At 55.8% G+C, this 21261-nt stretch overlaps 2 protein-coding genes across 3 annotated transcripts; one reads left to right on the top strand and one right to left on the bottom strand.

Annotated features, from left to right (window-relative positions):
* Window positions 1-127: 127 nt before the first annotated feature.
* On the bottom strand, window positions 128-9102 carry FKBP10 (FKBP prolyl isomerase 10). 2 transcript variants are annotated; one of them, XM_081161236.1, is made up of 11 exons: window positions 8928-9102; window positions 7090-7342; window positions 4687-4832; window positions 4156-4345; window positions 3902-4047; window positions 3338-3527; window positions 3049-3194; window positions 2294-2486; window positions 1840-1982; window positions 1479-1642; window positions 128-1170 (listed from the first exon to the last, which is right to left on the bottom strand). In XM_081161236.1, the coding sequence occupies exons 2-11, from the start codon at window positions 7329-7331 to the stop codon at window positions 985-987; spliced, it is 1746 nt and encodes a 581-aa protein (XP_081017362.1). In that variant the 5' UTR covers window positions 7332-7342; window positions 8928-9102; the 3' UTR covers window positions 128-984. The 2 variants fall into 2 exon arrangements, with proteins under 2 accessions (XP_081017362.1, XP_081017361.1); XM_081161235.1 differs by lacking the exon at window positions 8928-9102 and having other exon boundaries at window positions 7090-7680.
* P3H4 (prolyl 3-hydroxylase family member 4 (inactive)) lies at window positions 8050-14913 on the top strand. Its single transcript, XM_081161237.1, has 8 exons — window positions 8050-8948; window positions 9112-9264; window positions 9380-9551; window positions 10258-10386; window positions 11705-11850; window positions 12483-12569; window positions 14026-14170; window positions 14485-14913. The coding sequence occupies exons 1-8, from the start codon at window positions 8469-8471 to the stop codon at window positions 14505-14507; spliced, it is 1335 nt and encodes a 444-aa protein (XP_081017363.1). The 5' UTR covers window positions 8050-8468; the 3' UTR covers window positions 14508-14913.
* Window positions 14914-21261: the final 6348 nt, after the last annotated feature.

Genomic DNA, 21261 nt, shown 5'->3' with positions numbered 1-21261 from the left:
GGAGGAGACCAAGACCTAGGGACCTGTCTTGAGCTCACAGGTATGGAGACATCCTGCTTTGTTACCCTTTCTTCTCAATCTTTGGGTCTAAGGGCCTCCCCCGAATGAAAGACCACTTCCTGGGGCCTCTGGTTTAGTCTTTTATTTGTCACAAAGGAGAAAGAGATCTGACACTAGTGTAGCCTTGAGTGTGCAGAGCTCTGCCCACTCCCTTCACCCCTCAGTCCCCAGTGAGCCCTTCCAAGTTTATCTCAGCTCCAAACCAAGGATTTCATTTCATAGCTCTATGACCCATCTAAGTAGGTTTCCTCACCCCTGCCCTTTTACTTTCTTCCTCCCCAGTCCCTTAGAAAAGGCAGCCTTCTTTAGGGATGAAAGGTGACACAAAACCCAGCCCTGACCTGCAGTTCCCTGAGGGTACCCCAGCAGCAAGGGGGCACACGACGGGTGAGTGGGGTATAGGTGTGGTAGGACTGCTCTCCTGGAGCTGCCCCCTTTCTTTGGAGCCAGCCAGAGCTGTGGGAGGAAGGGGGGGTTCTTCCAGCCCTGGCCCATGGTCCTAGGAGCTGACATTAGGAAGTGGGGCAAAATTGGGGATGGTGAGGAAAAGTACAAACAGGGAAGTTTGGGGAAATAAAGAAATGATGAGCTTGGCCATGCTCAGCAGTGATGTGGAGGCGTGGGTGAGGGGCCAGCAATGGCCCCATCCAACCCCAGACTCCATCAATCTCCTGATTGCCTTTGTAACTCCCAAACTTGTATGGAAGCAGTGTGGGGTTGGAAGAGAAAAACCAAGTAGAGGTCTGTGCTGTGGATTTTACACTTGGGTTGGTGAGAAGACCAGAGTTATCTCCTCTGACCACTTTTCAGATGCGCTCAGACCTCATCCCAGCAGAGGGGTGGGTGACTGTTGGAAGTCAACCCCAGTGCCCACTGTCCCCCAGAAGTGGGCGTTGGTGTTGGGCCCAGGCCCAAGCTGTGCTCTCAGAGCTCCTCATGAACCCGCTCCTGGTCCTCGTCAGACTTCAGCTTGAGCTCCTCGATGGTGATTTTGCCATCCTGGTTGCGGTCCTGGTTCTGGAACATGTCCCCTATGGTTTTCTCTGAGTCCTGCCCTGGCATGAGGCGTCCTTTGCCCTCACTGACTTGAGCCTTGATGAAGGTGGAGAACTGGGGAAGAAGAGGGCCAGGGGAGGGTGGGCGTGAGGGTCTTGCCCAAGCAGCTTTGGGTGGACCAGAGGAGGCCAGCCAGTGAGGACTGAGAGGAGAGGAACTGGTGCTGGGATCCTGAGCAGGGCCAGGGCTCATGGGTGCCAGGAGAGAAGGCAGGGAAAAGGAACCTAAGGCACAGGGACCCAGCAGAGGGGCAGGAACACGAGCGCAGACAGGATGGTGGAACATGTACCATGTTCTTGCTAGGTGCCACCATGCAAGGTGAGAGTGCAGGAATGGTTATAAGGATTGAACTCCTCACCCACCTCCTCTGGGAGGACCTCGCCATCTTTGTTGAGGTCCAGGTCTTCAAACAGGTTGGCGGGAGGGTCCTGGTGCCACACAAACAGGTAGCCTTCTGGCAGCCCCTCCTCCCGGGATACCAGCTCCACCTCAAACAGCAGCACAGCACTGCCAGGAACCCCTCGGGCTGGAGGGAGGGAGAAGAGAAGGAAAGAGTCCTAATCAGACCAGGGTCTGGGCCTGGCATTGCAGCCTGCCCAGTGTGTTCCCCAGCTCGCAGGTCTCAGCTACCCCTCTTGGGGGCTCGAGAGTGGGACATGGGATGTTTATAGAACCATCCGAAAGGGGCCAAGGGGGTGGATCAGACCAGTCTCTGCTCCTCACCCCCACTCTCTCCATGTGCCAGGTGCGGGGGGACCACGAGCTGCCGCCTCTCTCCCACACACATGCCCTGCAGGCCTGTGTCCAGGCCTTCGATCACCTTGTTGGCCCCCAGGGTTGCCTCCTGGGGGGCCCCGTAGTCATGCCTGGGGGAAGAGCAGATTTCCAGGTCAGTGCCCTTCCTTGTCCCACAGCAGTTCACATCCCATTGATGCCCACCCCACACCACAGAGTGCAGGGTCCAATGGCTCAGAGATGACACCCTTCTCATCTTGCCATTGACCCTAAAGTGTGGCCTCGAGGGCTCAGCTCCCCTACTGCTAGCTTTACCTTCTTCCCCTTTCTGCCTCTAATGCTTTCCATAGATGGGAACTTATAGAGAAGGGGGTGCTATGAGGAGGACTCCCCTCACCTGGGCCCACCCACCTGCCCAGCCCTGGCCCTGCCCCAGACCCACGAGGAGAAGAGCCTGGTGCCATCCAGCAGAGAGCAGTTGTAGTGGTAGCGGACAAAGTCCCCAGGCTTGGTGGTCTCGTTGCAGGTCTCAGGGGGCCGAGACAGTGTCTTGATTTCCACTGGATCCGCAGGGTTGTGGAAGTCGATGATGTGGACGTCAAATATCAGCACAGCTGAGCCAGGGATCTTGTCTCCTGGGACCAGAATGGGAGAGTGGATCAGCTTGGAGTCTAGGAGGGGCCACTCAAGGTCTCCAAGAAACCACCCTGGGGTTTCAAACGAGAATGGGATGGGATGGGATGGGACGGGACGGGACGGGACGGGACGGGACGGGACGGGACGGGACGGGACGGGACGGGATGGGATGTTTGTCTACAGAATCAGTTCTTTTAGGGGGCAAGGGAGGGAGGGACCTGCCATTTAGAAAGTCCTTTACACCATCTTGCAACCTCCCAGTAACTTACCTGGCTGATCACAGTGATTAGTCCCATTTTATTGGTGAGGACGCTAAGGCTTCCTCAAATCCAGGTCTCTGCTTCCTAGGGCTATGCTAATTCTTTCCATAACCACCCCCCCCCCCCAAACTCAGGATCACTTCTCCAGGATGGAAGAGAAGTAGGGGGGACTGTCCTGGAGTAAAGGATGGAGTCCATGTGGCAGGAATTGAGTGGATGACCGGTTTTTGTGATGAGAGGGGCAGAGCAGAGGAAGGTCAGTGAGGGGTTCAGGAGAGGAACTGAGGTACAACAGACCTACCAGTCCCATTCTCCCCATAGGCGAGGTGGGGGGGGATGGTGATTCTCCGGCGCTCCCCCATGCAGGAGCCCTGCAGCCCCTGGTCCATCCCTGGGATGATGTAACCCTGTCCCACATAGGTATTGTACGTGTGGTTGCGGGAGTAGCTGCAGTAAAAGGTGGGGAGGCCAGCAAGGGAGTCAGAGGGGTCTCTGCCCTTGCAGGCAGCTCAGAGCCACCCCCAGCTGCTGCCTAGGTGACCCCAGCTTCTTGCCTTCCCCCAGCCCCTCCCTCCTCAGGACCCCCTGACCTGGAATCGAAGAGGGTGCCATCCATAAGCGAGCCATTGTAGTGGTAACGCATGAAATCCCCGGCCACGGCTCTCCGGACACAGCCAGGTGGTAGCTCCAGCGTCTCCAGCTGGACAGTGTCCTTCGGGTTGTGGACGTCGATTAGTAGGACATGGAAGACCAGGGAGGCCTGCGGGGGGATCACAGTCCCTGGGGAAGGGATAGGCTTGAACCATACAGGTGGAGAGCAAACCCAGGCTCCTTCTAGACTCAGGAAGGCCTCTGTGAGAACCCTGAAAAAGGTGCTAACCCTGCTCTCCAGAGCCCTTCCTTTGCCCCCAGCAGCCCTGTTTTCTTGCTCCCCCTGTGAGGCCCGAGCTGGGTTTTCCCTGAGCCACCCACCAGCCCGTAATGAAGCTTTGTGTGAATCAGAATAAAGCACCCCTTCTTAATGAGATGATCACCAAGGGCTAGATTTCACTCCCACTTGCTTCCCTGGCTGGGTGCCTTGTGCAGTACACAACCTGAGCAACCATATGTGGCAGCCACTTCTGGAGAATCCCCGAGTCCTCGCCTGCCCTTACCATAGCCTTTCTCGCCATAGGCCAGGAATGGAGGGATGATGATCTTCCTTCTCTCTCCAGGACACATGCCCAGCAGCCCCTGGTCCATGCCCTTGATCAGCCAGCCAGAGCCCACGTAGGTGTCATAAGTGCCGCCCTTACTGTAGCTGCAGAGAATGAAGTAGAGGTGATGCTGCTGAAGGAGGGAGAGGATGGACCTTGGACACCCTCCATGCCACTGTCCCCAGGACCCCAGGGCTCCCTCCAGTCCTTACCTGGTATCGAAGGCGGTGCCATCTAGCAGTGTGCCATTGTAGTGGTAACGGACAAAGTCGCTGTCCTGGACCATGCGGGGGCAGTGGGGCGGGCGCAGCAAGGTGCTCACCTGCACTGTGTCTGCCTTGTTCCACACATCCAGCAGGACCACGTCGAAGTAGAGGGTGGCATCCGGGGGAATTAGCCCCGCTGTGAGGGCCACGCAGCAGGAGCTCATGTTTGATGCAGCCCCCAAGGTGGGGGTGGAGTGGAGGGCTGAGCATCCTGCTTGGCCTCCCCCTCCACCTCACTAGTTTCCCTTCTTCTAGTCAAACTATGATCCCACCCAGGACCAGTTATTTCCCTTCTTCCCATCCCAGGGGCAGGAAATAGAAACTCTAGTCCCAGACCTGCCACTATTCATACTGTGTAAGCAGTTGACCTTGGGCAAGCCACTCTCCCTTTCTAAGCTTCAGTTTTTTGGCTCTGGGGTCCTTGATTCTACCTCCTAGTCTCCTCCATCCCCATGCCCGTGCCCCAGCCCTTCTCACCCACACCAATGCTGCCATAGCCCAGGTGGGGCGGCACAATGAGGCGTCTCCGCTCGTTGACACACATGCCCATGAGGCCTCGGTCCATGCCAGTGATGAGACGCCCCACACCCACCACGATGGCCACCAAGGTGCTGCGGTCATAGCTGGGGGACAGGGAGGACAGATGGGGTACAGTGGATTCAGGTGTACACAGGTGTTTCCCTCTGCCCATGGTACATGCATAGGTGCATACGCACATACACATGCACATACAATCCCCCTCTCTCTACACAGGTGTAGATCCACATGCTCCTTACCTCCCTCCCAGGTCAGCCATGACCCCCAACTTAAGAGGCTAGGCTGTCACAAAAAGGAAGTCCCCGGGGAGTTTAGGGGCTTTTATAGCCCTGGGATAGGACTGTCTGCAGGCCTGTCTGCTGCAATTATCTGTTGACAGCAAAGGAGTGCTAAGTGCTTCCTGGAGGGAAGGGGAACATTTATTGAGCTGTTAGGATATGCTGATTAACTGCTTGGCAGTGTACATTCTTGATCTTATTTAATTCTTGTCCCTGTGAAGTGAGCATTATTGTTCCTTTTTTTTAATGAGAAAAAGTTGAGACATTGTTTTCATTTTTCTTATGGGAAAAACAGACTTGAGAGACCAAGTGACTTATTCAAGGTCACAGTTAATAAGTAGTGTGCGTAACTCCAAAGCCCCTGTTTGTGCCTCTGCACCATGGCCTAGCTAAGGAGGAAAGGAAGGGGAAGCAGAGCTGATGGGGGATAGGATTGGTTTTCAGTTCTGAAAGAGCCTATTCTAAAACTGCCATGGCTTTTATTTGTTTTTAGTTAGTTTTAATTTAAGTTTTCAGAAGTTAAGAGAGGCTGAAAGATTGACTTAAGGGGGCCATGGATTATGAGTTTTCCAGGCTCAGTGCTGCATAAACTGGGCCCAGCCTGGCTCCCAGAGTCCCCACCAGGGAAGTCATCCCCCAAAGCCCCACCCCTCCCCCACTCCCAGCGATCAAGGGCTCAGGACTGTACTCCTGGCTACTGCCTATACCTCATTTTTCCCCCTGAGCTGGTTTTACGACTGACCTGCTTCCCTCACAGTGCTGTTGTGAGGGCCCAAGCACCAGTTAAACATCATCAGGGCATCTGGTCCTCCCCAGAGTCAAGGCTAATAAGTACTGAACCTTTTCGGACTTCCAGGCACTGTGTCAAGGCCACTTTCATTCATCATCATGTTTGAGTCCTACTATCAGCCTTAGGAAGTAGGGACTCAGTTTTTTCAGACTGTTTTTAATCTCTATTTTTCAAATTAAAGAAAGTGAAGCTTCAAGAGGCAAAATTTCTTTTCCATGGTCACAGTCTGAATTTGAACCCAGGGTCTTGGGCTCTGGAGTTCGTGTTCTTACCCAATATACTGCCTGTCCTCAAAGCCACGGCCACTGATTTCCTGTGGGACGAGTTGTGTGTTTTGGGGAAGGGTCTAAGATAACTGACTTCTTGGGGTGTGTGTGGGGGGGGGGTTGTGTATCACTGAGCCCTAAGGTTTAACCAAGGTTGACATGCAGCCCTGCCCTGCCCCTACCAACAGAAGTGGACTTGCCAGAGCAGACCCAAGGCCAGGACCAGAGCAGAAGCTGGTCTCTCAAACTCTAAGGCTGGCAAGATGGGCGGCAGCACTGGCCTGCTAGAGCTAACAAGATGGAGGGAGGTGGGGGTGCAGGTAGACCCGGAGAGGGAGGTATAAAAATCCTCTGAGGAGCCCAGGATGGCAGGTCTGACCCTGTGACAGGACCCTGTGACACGTAGACAAACAGGGTCCCTACACGCCCAGATTCATCCTATCTAATTATGATGCAGGCTGCTTTACCACTGGCTACTGGTAACTCCAGAAGAAAGTTCTACTCCCTCTTTTCTAATAACAAAGGTGCTGAAACCTGGGGCTGGAACCTGAAAGGGAGTCAGGGTGGGTGGGAATGTAGGGGTACCCAGCTGAGACCACCAGAGGATTTACATGCGTCAGGGACCATGCTCTTCCAACACTGTGGACAAGAACATCCCCCTCCTCCTGTTTCTAAATAAAGGACTGGTAAATAGAGCGGTTCATTTGGTTATCACACACTTTGGGGAGTATGAGGAGCTTGTATGAAAGAAACCGGGGTTCTTGGAGAGGCAAAGGTTTGAAATTGAGAGCAGAGGATATCTCTTTGGGGAGATGGATGTCTGGGAGGCCCCCCACCCAAGGTGCTGTTTTTGGGATTAGGGAATCAAGGAGTAAGTACCAGAATGCAGACACAGCTTAAAAGGGTACCAAGGGAACCAAGGGACCTTAAAAGGGTACCAAGGGAACCAAGGGCCTGGCCCCAGCTCAGGGTAGAGCAGTGGTGAGTCTGGGGCCACCCAACCCATTACCTCGAGTCAAACTTCTTGCCATCCTCGAAAGTGCCGTTGTAGTGGTAGCGCACGTAATCCCCCATCTGTACTTCCCTGGGGCAGGCCCTGGGGATGTGGTACCTCTCGATGACCACGTCTTCCAGGGGGCCCCCGGCCGGGCTGGCGCGGCCCAGCCCCCTCCCCACGGCGTGCATTAGCATCAACATCTGCAGCAGCAGGGGTCGGAGGAGGGTGTGGCTGGGGGAGCTCTCGAGGAACATGGTGCCTGGAGCTGGGATGGCCGGCAGTGAGGGCGAAGGAGAGAAGAGCCACCACAAATCTCCTCCGCCGCCCCCCTTCTCCCTATGTTAGCTCCCCCTCTTCCTGTCTTCCTTCCCCACCCCCGCCCAGGCTGGTCCACGTGGAATGGGGGCTGGGGAGACGGAGCCGGCGGGCGGGGTCCGCGGTGGAATAGGAGGAGGGGGCCAGGCTGAGAGTGTTTGAGCCCAAGGAATGCACCACAAAGAACTCCAGATTCTCCCCTCTTCCCCCACCCGGGGCTAAGAGAACTGGGGCCTAGCAGGGGAGGGAGGCTCCAGAAAGATGAGAAGTCCGAGCTGACTCCAGACCAAAAAAAAAAAAAAGTTCAGTGTTTTTTTTTCCCCTCCGGAGCCCCCAGGGTCCTAAAGCCGGGCTGAGGCATCCCTCGCTTCTTTCGCTGGCATTCCCAAATCAAAAGCCTCTTCAGGAGACTGGCGAGGCTTAAGAATCTGAGGATATCTCAGTGCTACCCCCATCCCTACGGTCCCAGGGACGGCCTCTCTAGCCAGGGACGAGAAGCTACGTTGTCCTGCAAAAGCTGGACGGTCGGAAGGACTTTCTGACGAAAGAAAATCCAGTAGGAGGAGGTGGGGAGAGTGGAGGGTGTGCAGGGTAAAACCAGGTGTGCACCTCCCCTGCGCGGGTTGGGAGAATATTGGAGCGACCCCTTCAGGACTCGGGGTGGGGCATGTACAGAAGGGGCGCTGTGATGGACGGAAAACCAGGACCTAGGGCTAGGGCAGAATAGAGGGAGGTGGCACTTCCCTCAATGTTACAATCTTAAGGTGGGGAGGAGCTTTTTGGGCTCTCCATCCTTGCGGGAAGCGTCCCCCCGTTTGTCGAGGGTAAGCCTAAGGACAGGGATCTAGGCCAACGTAGGGGACTCAGGACACCATTGCGCCCTCCGAAAAGAGGGGAGACGCAGTTCTCTGCCCCTCCGGGAACCTGACCTAGGCCACGTCCCGCCTGCCTGCACGGAGCACGGCGTTAAGACCCAGCGGGCACGCCGGGCCGGCCCCTACCCCGCCTGCTCGCCCGCAGGCCTGGCCTGGAACCTCGCTGCGCGGGGAGAGCCGGCGGGCAGGCGCCGCGGGGGTATGGGGCGGGCGGCCTGGGTGCTGCTGTGGCTGCTGCTGGGCAGCTCCGAGGCGCAGTACGAGAAGTACAGTTTCCGGGGCTTCCCGCCCGAGGACCTGATGCCGCTGGCCACGGCCTACGGGCACGCGCTGGAGCAGTACGAGGCCGAGAGCTGGCGCGAGAGCGCGCGCTACCTGGAAGCGGCGCTGCGGCTGCACCGGCTGCTGCGGGACAGCGAGGCCTTCTGCCACTCTAACTGCAGCGGGCCCGCGCCGCCCGCCGCCTCGGCCCTCGGGCCCACGCCCGGCCACGACGGCGGGCAGAGCGACGAGTGGGCCCGTGAGCTGCAGCTCTTCGGCCACGTCCTGGAGCGCGCCGCCTGCTTGCGGCGCTGCAAGAGGACGCTGCCCGCCTTCCAGGTACCCTACCCGCCGCGCCAGCTGCTGCGCGACTTCCAGAGCCGACTGCCTTACCAGTACCTGCACTACGCGCAGTTCAAGGTGCGCTCCCGCCCCCGGGCCCTGCGGGGCTCGTCGCTCCCAGCGGCGTCGGGTTTCTGGCCGGTTACGGAGGAGCGATTGCTGTCATTGATCCCCAAGCCCTCTTGTGGGCTCAGAGCAGCGGGCCCTGGCCCTACTGACCCACTCTGTCCCCACCCCGCAGGCTAACCGGCTGGAGAAGGCCTTGGCCGCGGCCTACACCTTCCTCCAGAAGAACCCCAAGCACGAGCTAACCACCAAGTATCTCAACTACTACCGGGGGCTGCTGGATGCGGCCGAGGAGCCACTCACCGACTTGGAGGCGCAGCCCTATGAGGTGGGGTGGCGGGGAAGGGCTGTCCCTGAAGCTCCTCCCTAATCCCCCCAAAGGACTTGTGGAGGAGGGGAGCGTGGTGGGGGTTTCCCTGATCCCCCACCACGCTCCGCTCCAGGCCGTGTTCCTCCGGGCGGTGAAGCTCTACAATAGCGGGGATTTCCGCAGCAGCACAGAGGACATGGAGCGGGCCCTGGCCGAGTACCTGGCTATCTTTGCCCGCTGTCTGGCTGGCTGCGAGGGGGCCCACGAGCAGGTGGACTTCAAGGACTTCTACCCTGCCATAGCAGGTACCCCTGCCCAAACCCATGGGGCATCCTTCCCGGCCACCACTGAGCTCTGCTTCCCAGAACAACTCAGGCCCCTTAACACATTTATGGAGCACCTACTTAGTGCTTGGGAGGTAGTCAGGAGTCAGGTGTAATCCCGCCCCTGGGAGTGTGGAGTGTGCAGTCGGCTGAGAGAGACAGACAGGGTAATAGGTCCCCTGCCACTGGGTGCAAAAGGGCTGCAGTCTGGAGTGTCTAAGGTGCTGGGCATCAGTGGAGAGAGGCAGTGACATCCCTAAAGGATCTGGGGAGGTTGGGTTCACAGGCTCTCCAGGGAGAGGTCAATACAGGTGAAAGGTGCCCAACTGAGATGGGAAATAGCCCAGCACATATGTACCAAAAGCATTTTGTGGCCAGAAATCACACCTAGTCTGGGAGTCCCTAACTGCAGGAGTCCCTCAATGCAGGGCAGAAAGGGCTGTCCTGAGCTTTTGAATCTGGGCATCAGTCCCGCTTCCAAACCTCACCTGCCACTCTCCCAGAGAGCAGAGCTGTGGGTGGTAAGTCAGCCCTGCCCTCAGCATTCTCATCCTATCTACCACATCTCAGGTGATTGCAACAGCCTCTGCAGGCAGAGCTGGGACTAAAGTCATCTCCATCGCCCCATCTGAGGAACGGAGCTGTTCAGCACACCACCAGCTTCTCACCACTGCTTCCCATCCCCCAGATATCTTTGCAGAATCCCTGCAGTGCAAGGTGGACTGTGAGGCCAACTTGACCCCCAACGTGGGTGGCTACTTCGTGGAGAAGTTCGTGGCCACCATGTATCACTACCTGCAGTTTGCCTACTACAAATGTGAGTCTCCTGGTGGGCTTAGGGGGTGGGGAGCGGAGAGCACTGTACTGGGGGCATCACAGAGTCAGGGGAAGCCAATCCTCAGAATTCAGGCCCCTGGGCAATTGGGAGGACAATGTGGGGTGGCAGGTGAGGCTTGTGGAAGAGAACAGAGAGCAGCCTCGGGAGGATTCCAGGGCCTCTTGAGTAAATGACTAGATAGCCAACAATTGCACAGCACTTGAAAGTTTACAAAGCCCTGCCACATCTGTTTATCTCACTTCATCCTCTCACCAACCCCCTGACATTACTGGACCCATTTTTCAGATGAGGAAACAGAGGCTCATGGAGGGCAAGGGGCCGTTAGTCACATAGCTAATAAAAAGTAGCATCAGCCTGGCCCCGGGGCTCAGCGGTTGAGCATCAACCTAGGATCCAGGAGATGGGGGTTGGTTTCCTGGTCAGGGCACATGCTCAGGTTGCTGGCTTGATCCCCACTAGGGGGCATGCAGGAGGCAGCCAGTCAAAGACTCTCATCATTGATGTTTCTATCTCTCTCTCCCTCTCCCTTCCTTTCTCTGAAATCAATAAAGATATATAGATATTTTAAAAAGTAGCACCAGAGCCCTGGCCAGTGTGGCTCAGATGATTGGTTGACATTCTGTGTACCAAAAGGTTGCCAGTTTGATCCCCAGTAGGGGGTATGCAGGAGGCAGCCAGCCAATAAATGTTTTGCTCTCACATCTCACAATGTTTCTCTTTCTCTCTCTCCCTCTCCCTTCCTCTCTCTCTAAAAATCAATTTTTTAAAATCTTAAAAAAAAAACCCAAAACTTAAGGCTTTCCTCGTTTGAGGGAGATCCTGGCCATAGGGAGGGCTGGGATGAACAATCTCAGGGTTCCTGCAATGCAGAGATGCCAAGATTCAGACAGAGGCTGGAGTTGGAGTGGAGGGCCTGAGGACCAAGGGGCCAAGAGACCCTTCATAGGTCCGGTTGGATAGGAGGTTGAGGACCGCCACTGGCCTCTAATTCCCCAGTGACAATTCTCCAGCTGCGTGAGCTTGACCAGTTTACCTAACCCCTCTGTGCCTTGCATTTCTTACCTGTAAAATGGGGATGACAATGATGTTGAGTCTTAAATGGCCTGGCACACAGTAAGTGCCCAATACATCCTGGCTTGCATTATGGTTGGGTGGGTGAGACACCCAGAGGTATTCTGGAAGATGGCTAGGGAGGCAGGGGCACTGGACTGAATGGGGAGAAAGGGGTGGGTGAGGTGGGGGTCATCCCTAAAAGTGGGGAGTGCCAGGGCTGCTCTCACTCCTCTTCTGTCTGCAGTGAACGACGCACGTCAGGCCGCCCGCAGCGCCGCCAGCTACATGCTCTTCGACCCTGAGGACAGTGTCATGCAGCAGAACCTGGTGTATTACCGCTTCCACCGGGCTCGCTGGGGCCTGGAGGAGGAGGACTTCCAGCCCCGGGAGGTGGGCATCGCCTTCTGAGGCGCTCTCGGGACCGTGGGGTTTGATAAAAAATTCTGGCTCCCTGGGAAGGCAGGATGGGAAGTGAAAAGAAAAAATATGGGTTGTGGTTGTCGTCCTGGGTTCAAACCCACCTTTGTGGTCCTGGGAACACTGCTGACCTTTTCTGATTCTGTTGCTCACCTGCAAAATGGGGATGGCACTACCTACCTTGCTGGCATATCCTGGGGTGTGGGGGGTATAAAAATAGCTGTTGGTTCCTGCCTGCTCCCTTCCCCACCCTCGTCATCCACATTGCTGGCCTTCTCCCCCAGGGACCTCCCGGCCTGGACCAACTGAGAAACTCCTTGGGAGTCTAGGGCAACACTGGCAAATATGGGGCACGTGGTGCTATTTCCTTGTCAGTGGCAGACATTGCTAATCAATTGAGGCACTCTTTCTCACTGAGCCCTCAGAATCCTCCTTAACCCAGCACTCCAAACAGCTTCAATTTTTTCAATCAGCATGTGAGCTGATACCTGTTCCAGGCTCCTTGAGCTGGAAAAAGGCCAGAGGACCCACATCCTAGGAGCTCTGGTTCCTCCACCATCTGGCAGCAGGGTCCAGCTCACCTCACTTTCCTTCCCTCCTTCCAGGAGGCCATGCTCTACCACAATCAGACAGCTGAGCTGCGGGAGCTGCTGGAGTTCGCGCACATGTACCTGCTGCAGTCCGATGATGAGGTAAGTGGCCCCCTGCCCTCCGGGGCTGGGTGGTGATGGAGACCCCTTGGTCTTCTTCTTTGGGCCACTTTGCGAAAGCTCAGTCCCAGCTCCCAGCAGTCAGCTGTTGTGAAGCAGGAGAGATTCTCCTGTCCCTTATCTACACCTGCCCTTCTCTCTCTGCTCAATGTTCTCATGCCCCCTTCTCCATATGTCTGAATTTGAATTGTGCTTCTCCTGGGCCCAGCTCAGGTGGCACCTCCTCCAGGAAGCCCTGCTGCATGCCCTGGTTCTGTCTTCCAGGCTTGCAATGCCAGCTCTGGCCCTCCGCGCCTCCCTGGACCTGGACTTATTTGCAATCCTGATCCCTCCCACCCTCTGCCCCTTCTCCAGCCACCCTCCTAGAGGGTTGTGCTCCAGAAAGGGGGGGGGGGCAGGTTATTCCCAGCTCTCCCACAGTGCCTGGGACGACAAAGCTGGCTCTCAGAAACTGAGTTCGAATGAACCAGTGAAAGGACTGAAGAATGCAGGACCGCAGTAAGAACGGTCCATGGCGTGTGACATTGACCCTGAATGAGGGTTTGAGAGTGAGAATTCTCTTAGGGGTCCCTGCTCAGTGCTTCTTTATCTGCCCCCTCCTTCTTTTGAGCACCATGCTCCCTCATTGAACATGGGGGCCAGGTCTACACTTGTAGCATCCAGGTTGGTGCTAGTCAGACTTGGCTCCACCACTTCCCAGATGGGCCACCTCCAGGCAAGTTCTAGGTAACCCTCAAACTTTCATTTCTTCCTTCATTGAGTGGGGAGACTAATGCCCATCTCATACCTTGTAGTGAGAATTAAATGAGCTCAAGTTTGTAAAGCACTTTGTATAGAGCTGGCACGTAGTAGGTGCTCAGCAAGTGGTAGCCATTTTAATACTGCTATGTGTTGTGTGCTGTTTGCCAGATACCGTGTTTGGGGCTGGGGTGAATTATGAGAGGCACAGTCCTTTTCTCCAGCAGCAGGGGGAGGCACAAAACTCCTCTCCTTGTGGGAGAGGTCAGCACGGGCACCAGGTACCAGAGGACTCCTGACCCAGCCAGGGTCATATCAAGCGCTGCATCTTGGAGCTGATGCCTGTCATTGGAGGGATAAACAAGAGCTATCCAGGCACGGGGAGTAAAAGTGTTCCCGGCTGGGAATAGCGTGAGCAGACATTATGCACAGACTAGCAGTACTTTAGGGGTATTTATACTTAAAAGGTGGGCTGTGGGGAGAGGGATGCTTATGCTAACACTGAATCTGTGCTGGTGGAGCCCCAGGTACCAGTTCAGGAAGGGGGTGGCTTGGAAATAGGACTTTGTCAGAGAAACCCTCATACGGTTCCTGTGTGAGATCTTGAGACAGATAGGGTGGGAGGGCCCCTTGGCCAGGATGGGAGCTGATCCAGGTTTGTGCCTTCTGTGATCTGGTTTCTCCCCCAACTCTGCTCTAGATGGAACTGGAGGAGACAGAACCGCCCTTGGAGCCCAAGGACCACCCATCTGATGCTGAGTTTGAGGGGGAGGGCGACTACGAGGAGGGCATCTATGCTGACTGTTGGCAGGAGCCGGACGCCAAGGGTGACGAGGCTGAAGCTGGTCAGTGACTTGAGCCATGGTAGAGGGGTGGGGATGCAGCCTGAGATGGAGGTTGGGGACAGATGGATCTAGGCATTGGGTTACAGAGGCAGAGAGGAATATGTATGTTGGATGCTGAGACTCCCTCCTCTGGGGCCTTCCAGCCTATTGGCAACCCCTTTTTGGGGTGGCATCCTTCCTGGGAGCAGGGGCCAGCTGAGACCTATTCCTGGGGCGCCTCACTTCTGCCTTCCCAACCTCACCGCAGGACAGCACCCAGACGTGTTGGGAGTGGGTGGGGAGCTCACCCCAGTGCTCTCTCCTTTTCTTTGCAGAGCCAGAGCCTGAACTAGCATGAGAAGAGAGCCACCCCTGCACCTCTCAAGAGCTTGGGAAGCCTGGGTCCAATGGGACCACCCTTAGCAGCCTGGACAGCAGCAAGAACTATTTATTAAAAATGTAAAATGGACATAGCTGACCAGGCCCCATCCTGTCCCACACATGAGTGCTGCTCTTGGGGCCCCTCCTGCCTCCTCACTGGGCCTCTGGACCACAGGATGGTGGCACTGCAGCTGCTAACAGCCTGCCCTCCTCCCAGTGCTCTCCCCCTGGAGAAGATTCCAGCTTCTCCTAGTTGGAGTCTCAGCCTGAATTTCAGAGACAGCAGGGGGGCAGCTGGCATCATGAAGAGTACTGGACCAGGAGTCCAGCAGTTCCTGGCACACCGGCCATGGGGGCTCAATAAATGTTTCTTGTTGAATGAATTACAGGGCCTGGGGTCCAGTCTCCCCTGGGCTGTGTGGTGAGCGTGCAGGTCCTTCCCTCCCTCCCTGCGCCCGTCTCCCCCTATCTGTAAATAGGGAGGTGGAGGAGGTGGTGAGGAGGCACAGTCTGGCTTCTGTGGACCCTGGGAGTTTGTGACCCTGAGGAGCTGCAGCATGTCATTGCAATCCGCCGCCAGAGGGCGTGAGGACACAGTTCTGCCCTGAATCCTGGGAAGATGGTGGTTTCAGATACCTAAGATGGGATGTCCTGTGTTTTCCCGGTTCAGCATGGCTTCCCCTGGGAATGTGGCAAGTGAGGGGAAGGGGCCATGGACATTTACTCCCGGTTTTTACTTCCCAGACACTGACTCAGGTTCCTTGGAGTCAGAGTGAGCATGCCCTGCCCGCTCTGCCCATTCTCCATGACACGGCCAAGATTGGGGCCCCATCTAAGCAGCCAGAGGAGCCCTAGGGATACCATTGGATAACGAGACTTCATGGTGGTAGTGGGACTGCCAGACTGTCTTGCCCAATCTTGCATGGGCTCTAGGGGGCAGAGAATCTGGAGATGTGGGGGTGAGAGTGGTGTCTGGTGGCTATCACCCAGCCCTGTGACTCACCCGTGTCCCCTCTGTGTTCCACAATGGGGAAGCGGGGGCCAAAGGGGTGTCTTTAGGAAGGGACCATGGGCCAGGGCCTGCCAGGTGACAATTATGCCTCACTCCCCATGTTTCTGGCCTCCTAGGAGCAGGGTGATGGAGGAGCCTTCTCTCTTACTGTAGGGTGGAACTGGAGCTGGGAAGCTGAGTTCTCACTTTCCACACCCCTACTTTCCCCAGAAGTGCCAGGTGACCTGGCCTGGGCCCCGCCCATCTCTGTGCCCAGGAGAACTCCCTACCCCTCCCCACACCCCTTTCCTAGGTCCTTGGTGCTGATGATGGTGGGAAGGCCAGAGTCTGAGTCTGGAGCACAGATGGGTGGGGTCAAGGGCGAAGGTGACCTCATTAAACTCCCTCCCTCACTCCCTCCCATAGGTGAGTCTGTAGTGGTGGTGTCTCCTGAGAGCGCCCAGGTGCCAGGGTGGCCCAGCCCAACCCCACCCCTTTCAAGCTGCTGTGTTGTCTGCTTCCACCGAGGCTCTGCCCCTTGTTGCTGGGAGGGGCTGCCCTCTGGGGCTGGCACTTCAGCGGGTGGGGAGCAGGGATGTGCTGGAGCCTGCCTGTGTGATTAGGAGCCTTGGAATCTGAAAGGTGGGTGTGAATCTGAAAGTGCAGGAGTGCGAAGGTCTGTATGCTTTCCGTTGTGTGGATATGCAAGGCTGGGTGTGAGTGTGTGCGTGGGTCACAGTGTCCATCCATGGCAATGTTGTGGGTGACAACGTGTCTCTGCACATGTGTCCCTGTGCATTTGTGACTCTGATTCACTCCCTCAGAACATACGGAGGGCACGCTGGTGATGAGCATATACTAGTGGGCAAAGCAGACCAAGCACCCTGCCCTGGTGGAGCTTGCATTCCAGTGGGGAGACAGGCAGTAAACACTAAATGTTATAAATAATAATAAATTATTAGATAGCCCTAGCTGGTTTGGCTTAGTGGTTAAAGCATTGGCCCTTGGACTGAAGGGTCCTGGGTTTGATTCCGGCCAAAGGCATATACCTTGTTTGCAGGCTTGATCCCTGCCGATCGATGTGTCTCTCTCACATCAATGTTTCTCTCTCTCTCTCCCTTCCACACTCTCTGAAAAGCAATGGAAAAAAATCCTCTGGTGAGGATTAAAGGAAAAAAAGATAAATAAGATGGAAAAATAGAACTGGGTAAAATGATGGAGAGAACAGAGGGGTTGCAGTTTTAGAAGTATGTTGATGTGTGTGTCCAAGTGTGCATCTGATAGTAGCATTTCTGAGTATGTGGTAATGAGGCAGAGTGTGTGTGTGTATGTGTGTGTGTGTGTGTGTGTGTGTGTGTGTGTGTGTGTGTAGGGTATCCCCTGGGAGCAGAAGTCTGGCCCCTTTCTAGGCACCGATCCCCCAGACAGACCATCAGCCCAAGCCTTTCCAGCTGGTGTGCCATGCTCAGCTCCTCTTTCCCAGGCAGCACCAACCCCTCCTGCCTTTCCCTAATGCCAGCCTCTCCCCAGTGCTGGGCTAGCTCCCCAAACCGGTGAGACGGAGTCCCAGCAAGTCCCAGCGTGGGCCCTCTGGGGCCCTCCAGCCCATTCTCCCAACCCCACCCAGCCCAGACGCCCTTGCCTCCTCCACATCTGTCTCCTTACCCCACCCCCAGCACCCCACCCAGCACCTCATCAGTCATAGCATCTGTAGAAAATGGGTAGAAGGTTAGTGATGGCCCAAAGGGCGCTGGGGATGGAGACCTCACACAGTGGGGGCCAGACTCAGATGCCACAGAGGTGTCCTGGACCCAGAAAGACCCTATCCTACGTAAAGCATCACTACTACAGTGTATTGAATACCTACTATGTGCCTGACACTTGGCAGGTTCTTTATAACACTCAAAACAGTCTTGCAATGTAGATATCAATGCCCCTCGGCCACAGGTGAGGCTGCGCCATGAGAAGCGGCTTGTCCAAGGTTCCTCAAGGCCGGGTGGCTGAGCTGGGTTTGAGCCTTTTCTCCTCAAATCAGACAGGGGGGAGAAAGATGAGAATGCCACCCTGGTCTCTGGTGTTGTCTTTGTCCCTTTAGGCTGTCAGCAGGGGCCAAACAGAGGAAGGTGAGGGCCAGATGTGGAAACAAAAGGCCCACATTGTCACAGCTCACTTCCAGAAGGGAGAGAGGGAGGGAGGGAGAGGGAGGGAGGGAGGGAGGGAGGGAGGGAGGGAGGGAGGGAGGGAGGGAGGGAGGGTAGACGAGGCAGCAGTCAGGGACCCTCCCTCAGGCCTGATCCCAGAGCCATTCCTGCCCCTGTGTAAGCTCCCTGAGACTGGGCTGGATGTTAGGGCGCCTGGGGACAGACTTGCCGGAGTCACTTAGACTAGCCTATTCTTGAATCCTGAGACGTGATGGTCAAGTGAGGTGGGAGGAGTCCCATGGCCTTCCCCAAAATTCCAGTAAATTTCAATGGAAGAAATTCCCCTCTTAGGTTTGAGAAATAGTTGTTGAAGTCTTACCCTCTTGTTCCCCTTTTCTGGGAGAGCAGGATCCCCTGGGGACAAAGAATGACACCTTCCTGTGTCAGAAGGCTGTGTCCAGTTGGCACTGGGGCCAACTGCATAACCTGACGGGAAGTCCAGGCAGCCACAAGGCCCAAGCCCTCCACAGCTTCCCCACTTCTCTCCAAGGTCAGCTCTGGTGGATGCCCCCAGTTTCATAGACGGGGAAACTGAGGCCCAGAGAGGCTAGATTGGGCCCCCAAGGCCAGGGCTCACTCTAAGGTAGGCTGGTGCAATCCAGCCCAGCTCCCTTTCCAGGATCCAGCTCCAAGATGACTGGGGATTAGATGGGAGTGTGCTAGGGGCTGGGGCCACCCACTCCAGTCATCCTCAGGCCAAACCCAAGGCCAACCTGTGGACACATCACCTCATAATTAATGCCAGCGAGGGACCCACCTGGTGCCAGGGTGCCTGGATAGCATCTGTTTTGTCCCCCAAACAGCCCCTGGTGTGGGAGCATCTCTCATGCCCATGACTCAGGTGGGGAAACTGAGGTAAGGGGAGGATATACCTGCTCATTTACACCTCCCCCCCCCCACACACAGAGGCACACATAGGCGCACACAGGCACACATGTACTTGATCCACTAACCTGTGAAAGGACTCACCAAGGGAAGCCACTCTGAAAGAAGAGGCCAAGAGAACTTGACATTTGCCATTTCTGGTCACCTTTTCCATCTTTCATTTTAGAAGAGTGCGATGTTATGTTCCTGGAGCAAAGTAAGAGGTGGCCGCTGGAGATTCCTTCCTTTTCCCTTCACCACTTGGCTAAATCCTCATGGCCTTCCTGGAGGAGGAGGCTGGGAAGAATCGAGGTCCGGCTGCTTTAAGTGGGGAGTCTGGCTTTTCTCCCCGGCCTGGGTGGGTGTTGGGAGCCTCACAGCCACAGGGGACTTCCCGTTAATATTTTTCATTATCTCCAAATGAAGTTATGCACCAAGTTATAGACACAGGGACAGACAGGAATGAAGTAAAAAAATGCTTGTCGTATGACTTTAACCTTTAGCACAATTATTTTGATAACCCTGCTTGTTTGTTTGTTTGTTTTAAATACCTTGGTATTCTCAAAAATGGAAATATCTCTGGTCTCCCCACCCAACTGCTCTCACACTTTGGATGGAGCTGGCTTCTCTCCAGCACCCTCCTCACAGCTGGGTCCAGCCTTCACCCACCCCCACGCTCTCTGCCCCTCCCCTTCATGACTTCCAGGTTCTCTGCTGGGGCCATAAATTATCCATGAACTGTACGTTGGCTGCTTCTTGAACTGAGGCTGAAGTGCTGATGAAATATTCAAGGATCTCAACTCTCAAATTCCCTGGTGGCCAAGGGATGGGACCGGGGATTAATGTACATGGCCAGGGGGCTCGAAGTCCTAACTCCAGTTTCCACCAAGGGAGCTGGAGAGGGCCTGGGAGCTGGGGGAAGGGTCTCTTTGCATAATTGATGGCTGTGGCTCTGGGAGGTGCCCTCTTGGGCTTTAGAGGGTTTAAAGGAAGTAAAGGGAGGTTACAGATTTAGACCTCTGAGGAGAGCTGGAGTGGAGAGCTGGTGGGCAGGAGACAAAGCTTCAAGTCCCAGCCCTGATAGGAATCTGCTGGTGTGATTTTAGGGAAGTTCATTCATCTCCTGACTCCAGTCTCAGTTTCCCCATATATACCAGGAAGGAGGCTCTGATCAGACTATTACTTCTTTTTCTTCCCAAGGATTCTCAACAGGTGAGGGAAAAAAGAAATTCCTGCCATCTGTGTGTGTGTGTGTGTGTATGTGTGTGTGTGTGTGTGTGTGTGTGTGTTTTCTCAGAAGGGAGGGATGGCCTCTCTGTGGGGAGGGCACCTGTCAGGGCAGGCATCTCCTGGTTTGTGGGAGAGGGAGGGGCAGGCAGGCTGGCAGGGTGGGTGGGGCTCTAGCTGTGTCAGCCGGTGTGTGGAGTTGCCCTGGCCAGAAGCTGGAAGGGGTGTGACTCAGGTGGCTAGACCTCCCCCACCCCTCTCCCCACTCAATCACTCAGGAGGGGGAGGGGATGCTCAGAGAGCCAGGGAGTCCCAGGATCAGAATACAATCCTAATGTTTGCAGCCCACCCTGTTGGGCTCCAGAAGTCCTGGAATTGCACCTTGGGGGGTGGGGGGATGGGGGGGTGGGAGGGAAAGGGAGGGCAAACCCCGATAGACCTCTGGAGAGGTCTTGACCTTCCTCTAGCCGCTCCCTCCACCACCTCCAGCCCCTGGTATCTCATCCAGGCCTGTGCTATTTCTAGCCTCTCCTATCTCTGTTTTCTTGTCTCCCTGTTTTCCCTTTGACATTCTATCCCCACCCACACATCTTGCTGTGAAGTGTCACTGGAGCTACCTCTATAATTAAGAGCTCACCCCCCTTGCCCTGGCTGGGCACACACCAAAAGACCAGACCCAGGCCCTGGGCAGCCTCTAGCCCCCAGGCTCCTCTCCTAGACAAAGGGCAGAAAACAGGCGGGAGCACTCCTACCCCAGGGTCCGGTACCTACCCTGCTCCTGCTCCTGCTCCTGCTCCTGCTCCTGTTCCTGCTCCTGCTCCTGCTCCTGCTCTGGGGGATGCCTGTGTCCCTTCCCCCCAGAAGAGTTTGGGAGCCCAGAGGCCCTTCTGCAGCAGCCAATGTCCTCTCCTGGTTCAGGGGTCACTTTGAGCAAGTCCTCCCACCCCAACACCGAGGGCAGGGGCAGGAGTATAAATGGAGGCTCATATACATAGATCTAAATAACTTAGGGATCAAGCTAACAAACTGTTACTAAGATATACCTTGACAAGTATACCTCCACAATTAACCGAAGGGCTAGGATGGAACTGAGACTACTGACTCCTTCTCAGAACATGGCATTCTGGGAATAACTGTCCCCTGGCCCCAGTCCTTGGGCCATCTCCCCTTTCCTTCACGCCCTGGCTCCCCCCACACCACAGAGGGCCTCCAGCACATGCGTGTAGATATTCCAGCTTGCAAGGCTGTGATGTGTCCATCCCTCCCCCATAACTGCCCCTTGCCACCCTTTGCCTAAGTGTGCACATACAGTGTGTGGTGCCGCTGTCCATCAGTGCTGAGCAAGGAATTCCAGAGTAGCCGGTACCCAGAATGTGGTCTCGAAGGGGAAAGGTATGAACTCTGTGTAGGCTTGTCCTCCTGGCCATGTGTGGAAGGTGCAACCCCAG

The sequence above is a fragment of the Miniopterus schreibersii genome, assembly GCF_964146895.1.
Source record: "Miniopterus schreibersii genome assembly, chromosome: 16".
NCBI classification, from domain to species: Eukaryota; Metazoa; Chordata; class Mammalia; order Chiroptera; family Miniopteridae; genus Miniopterus; species Miniopterus schreibersii.
The sequence above is the reverse complement of the archived record's forward strand: the minus strand, read 5'-3'. Positions and strand labels throughout refer to the sequence as shown.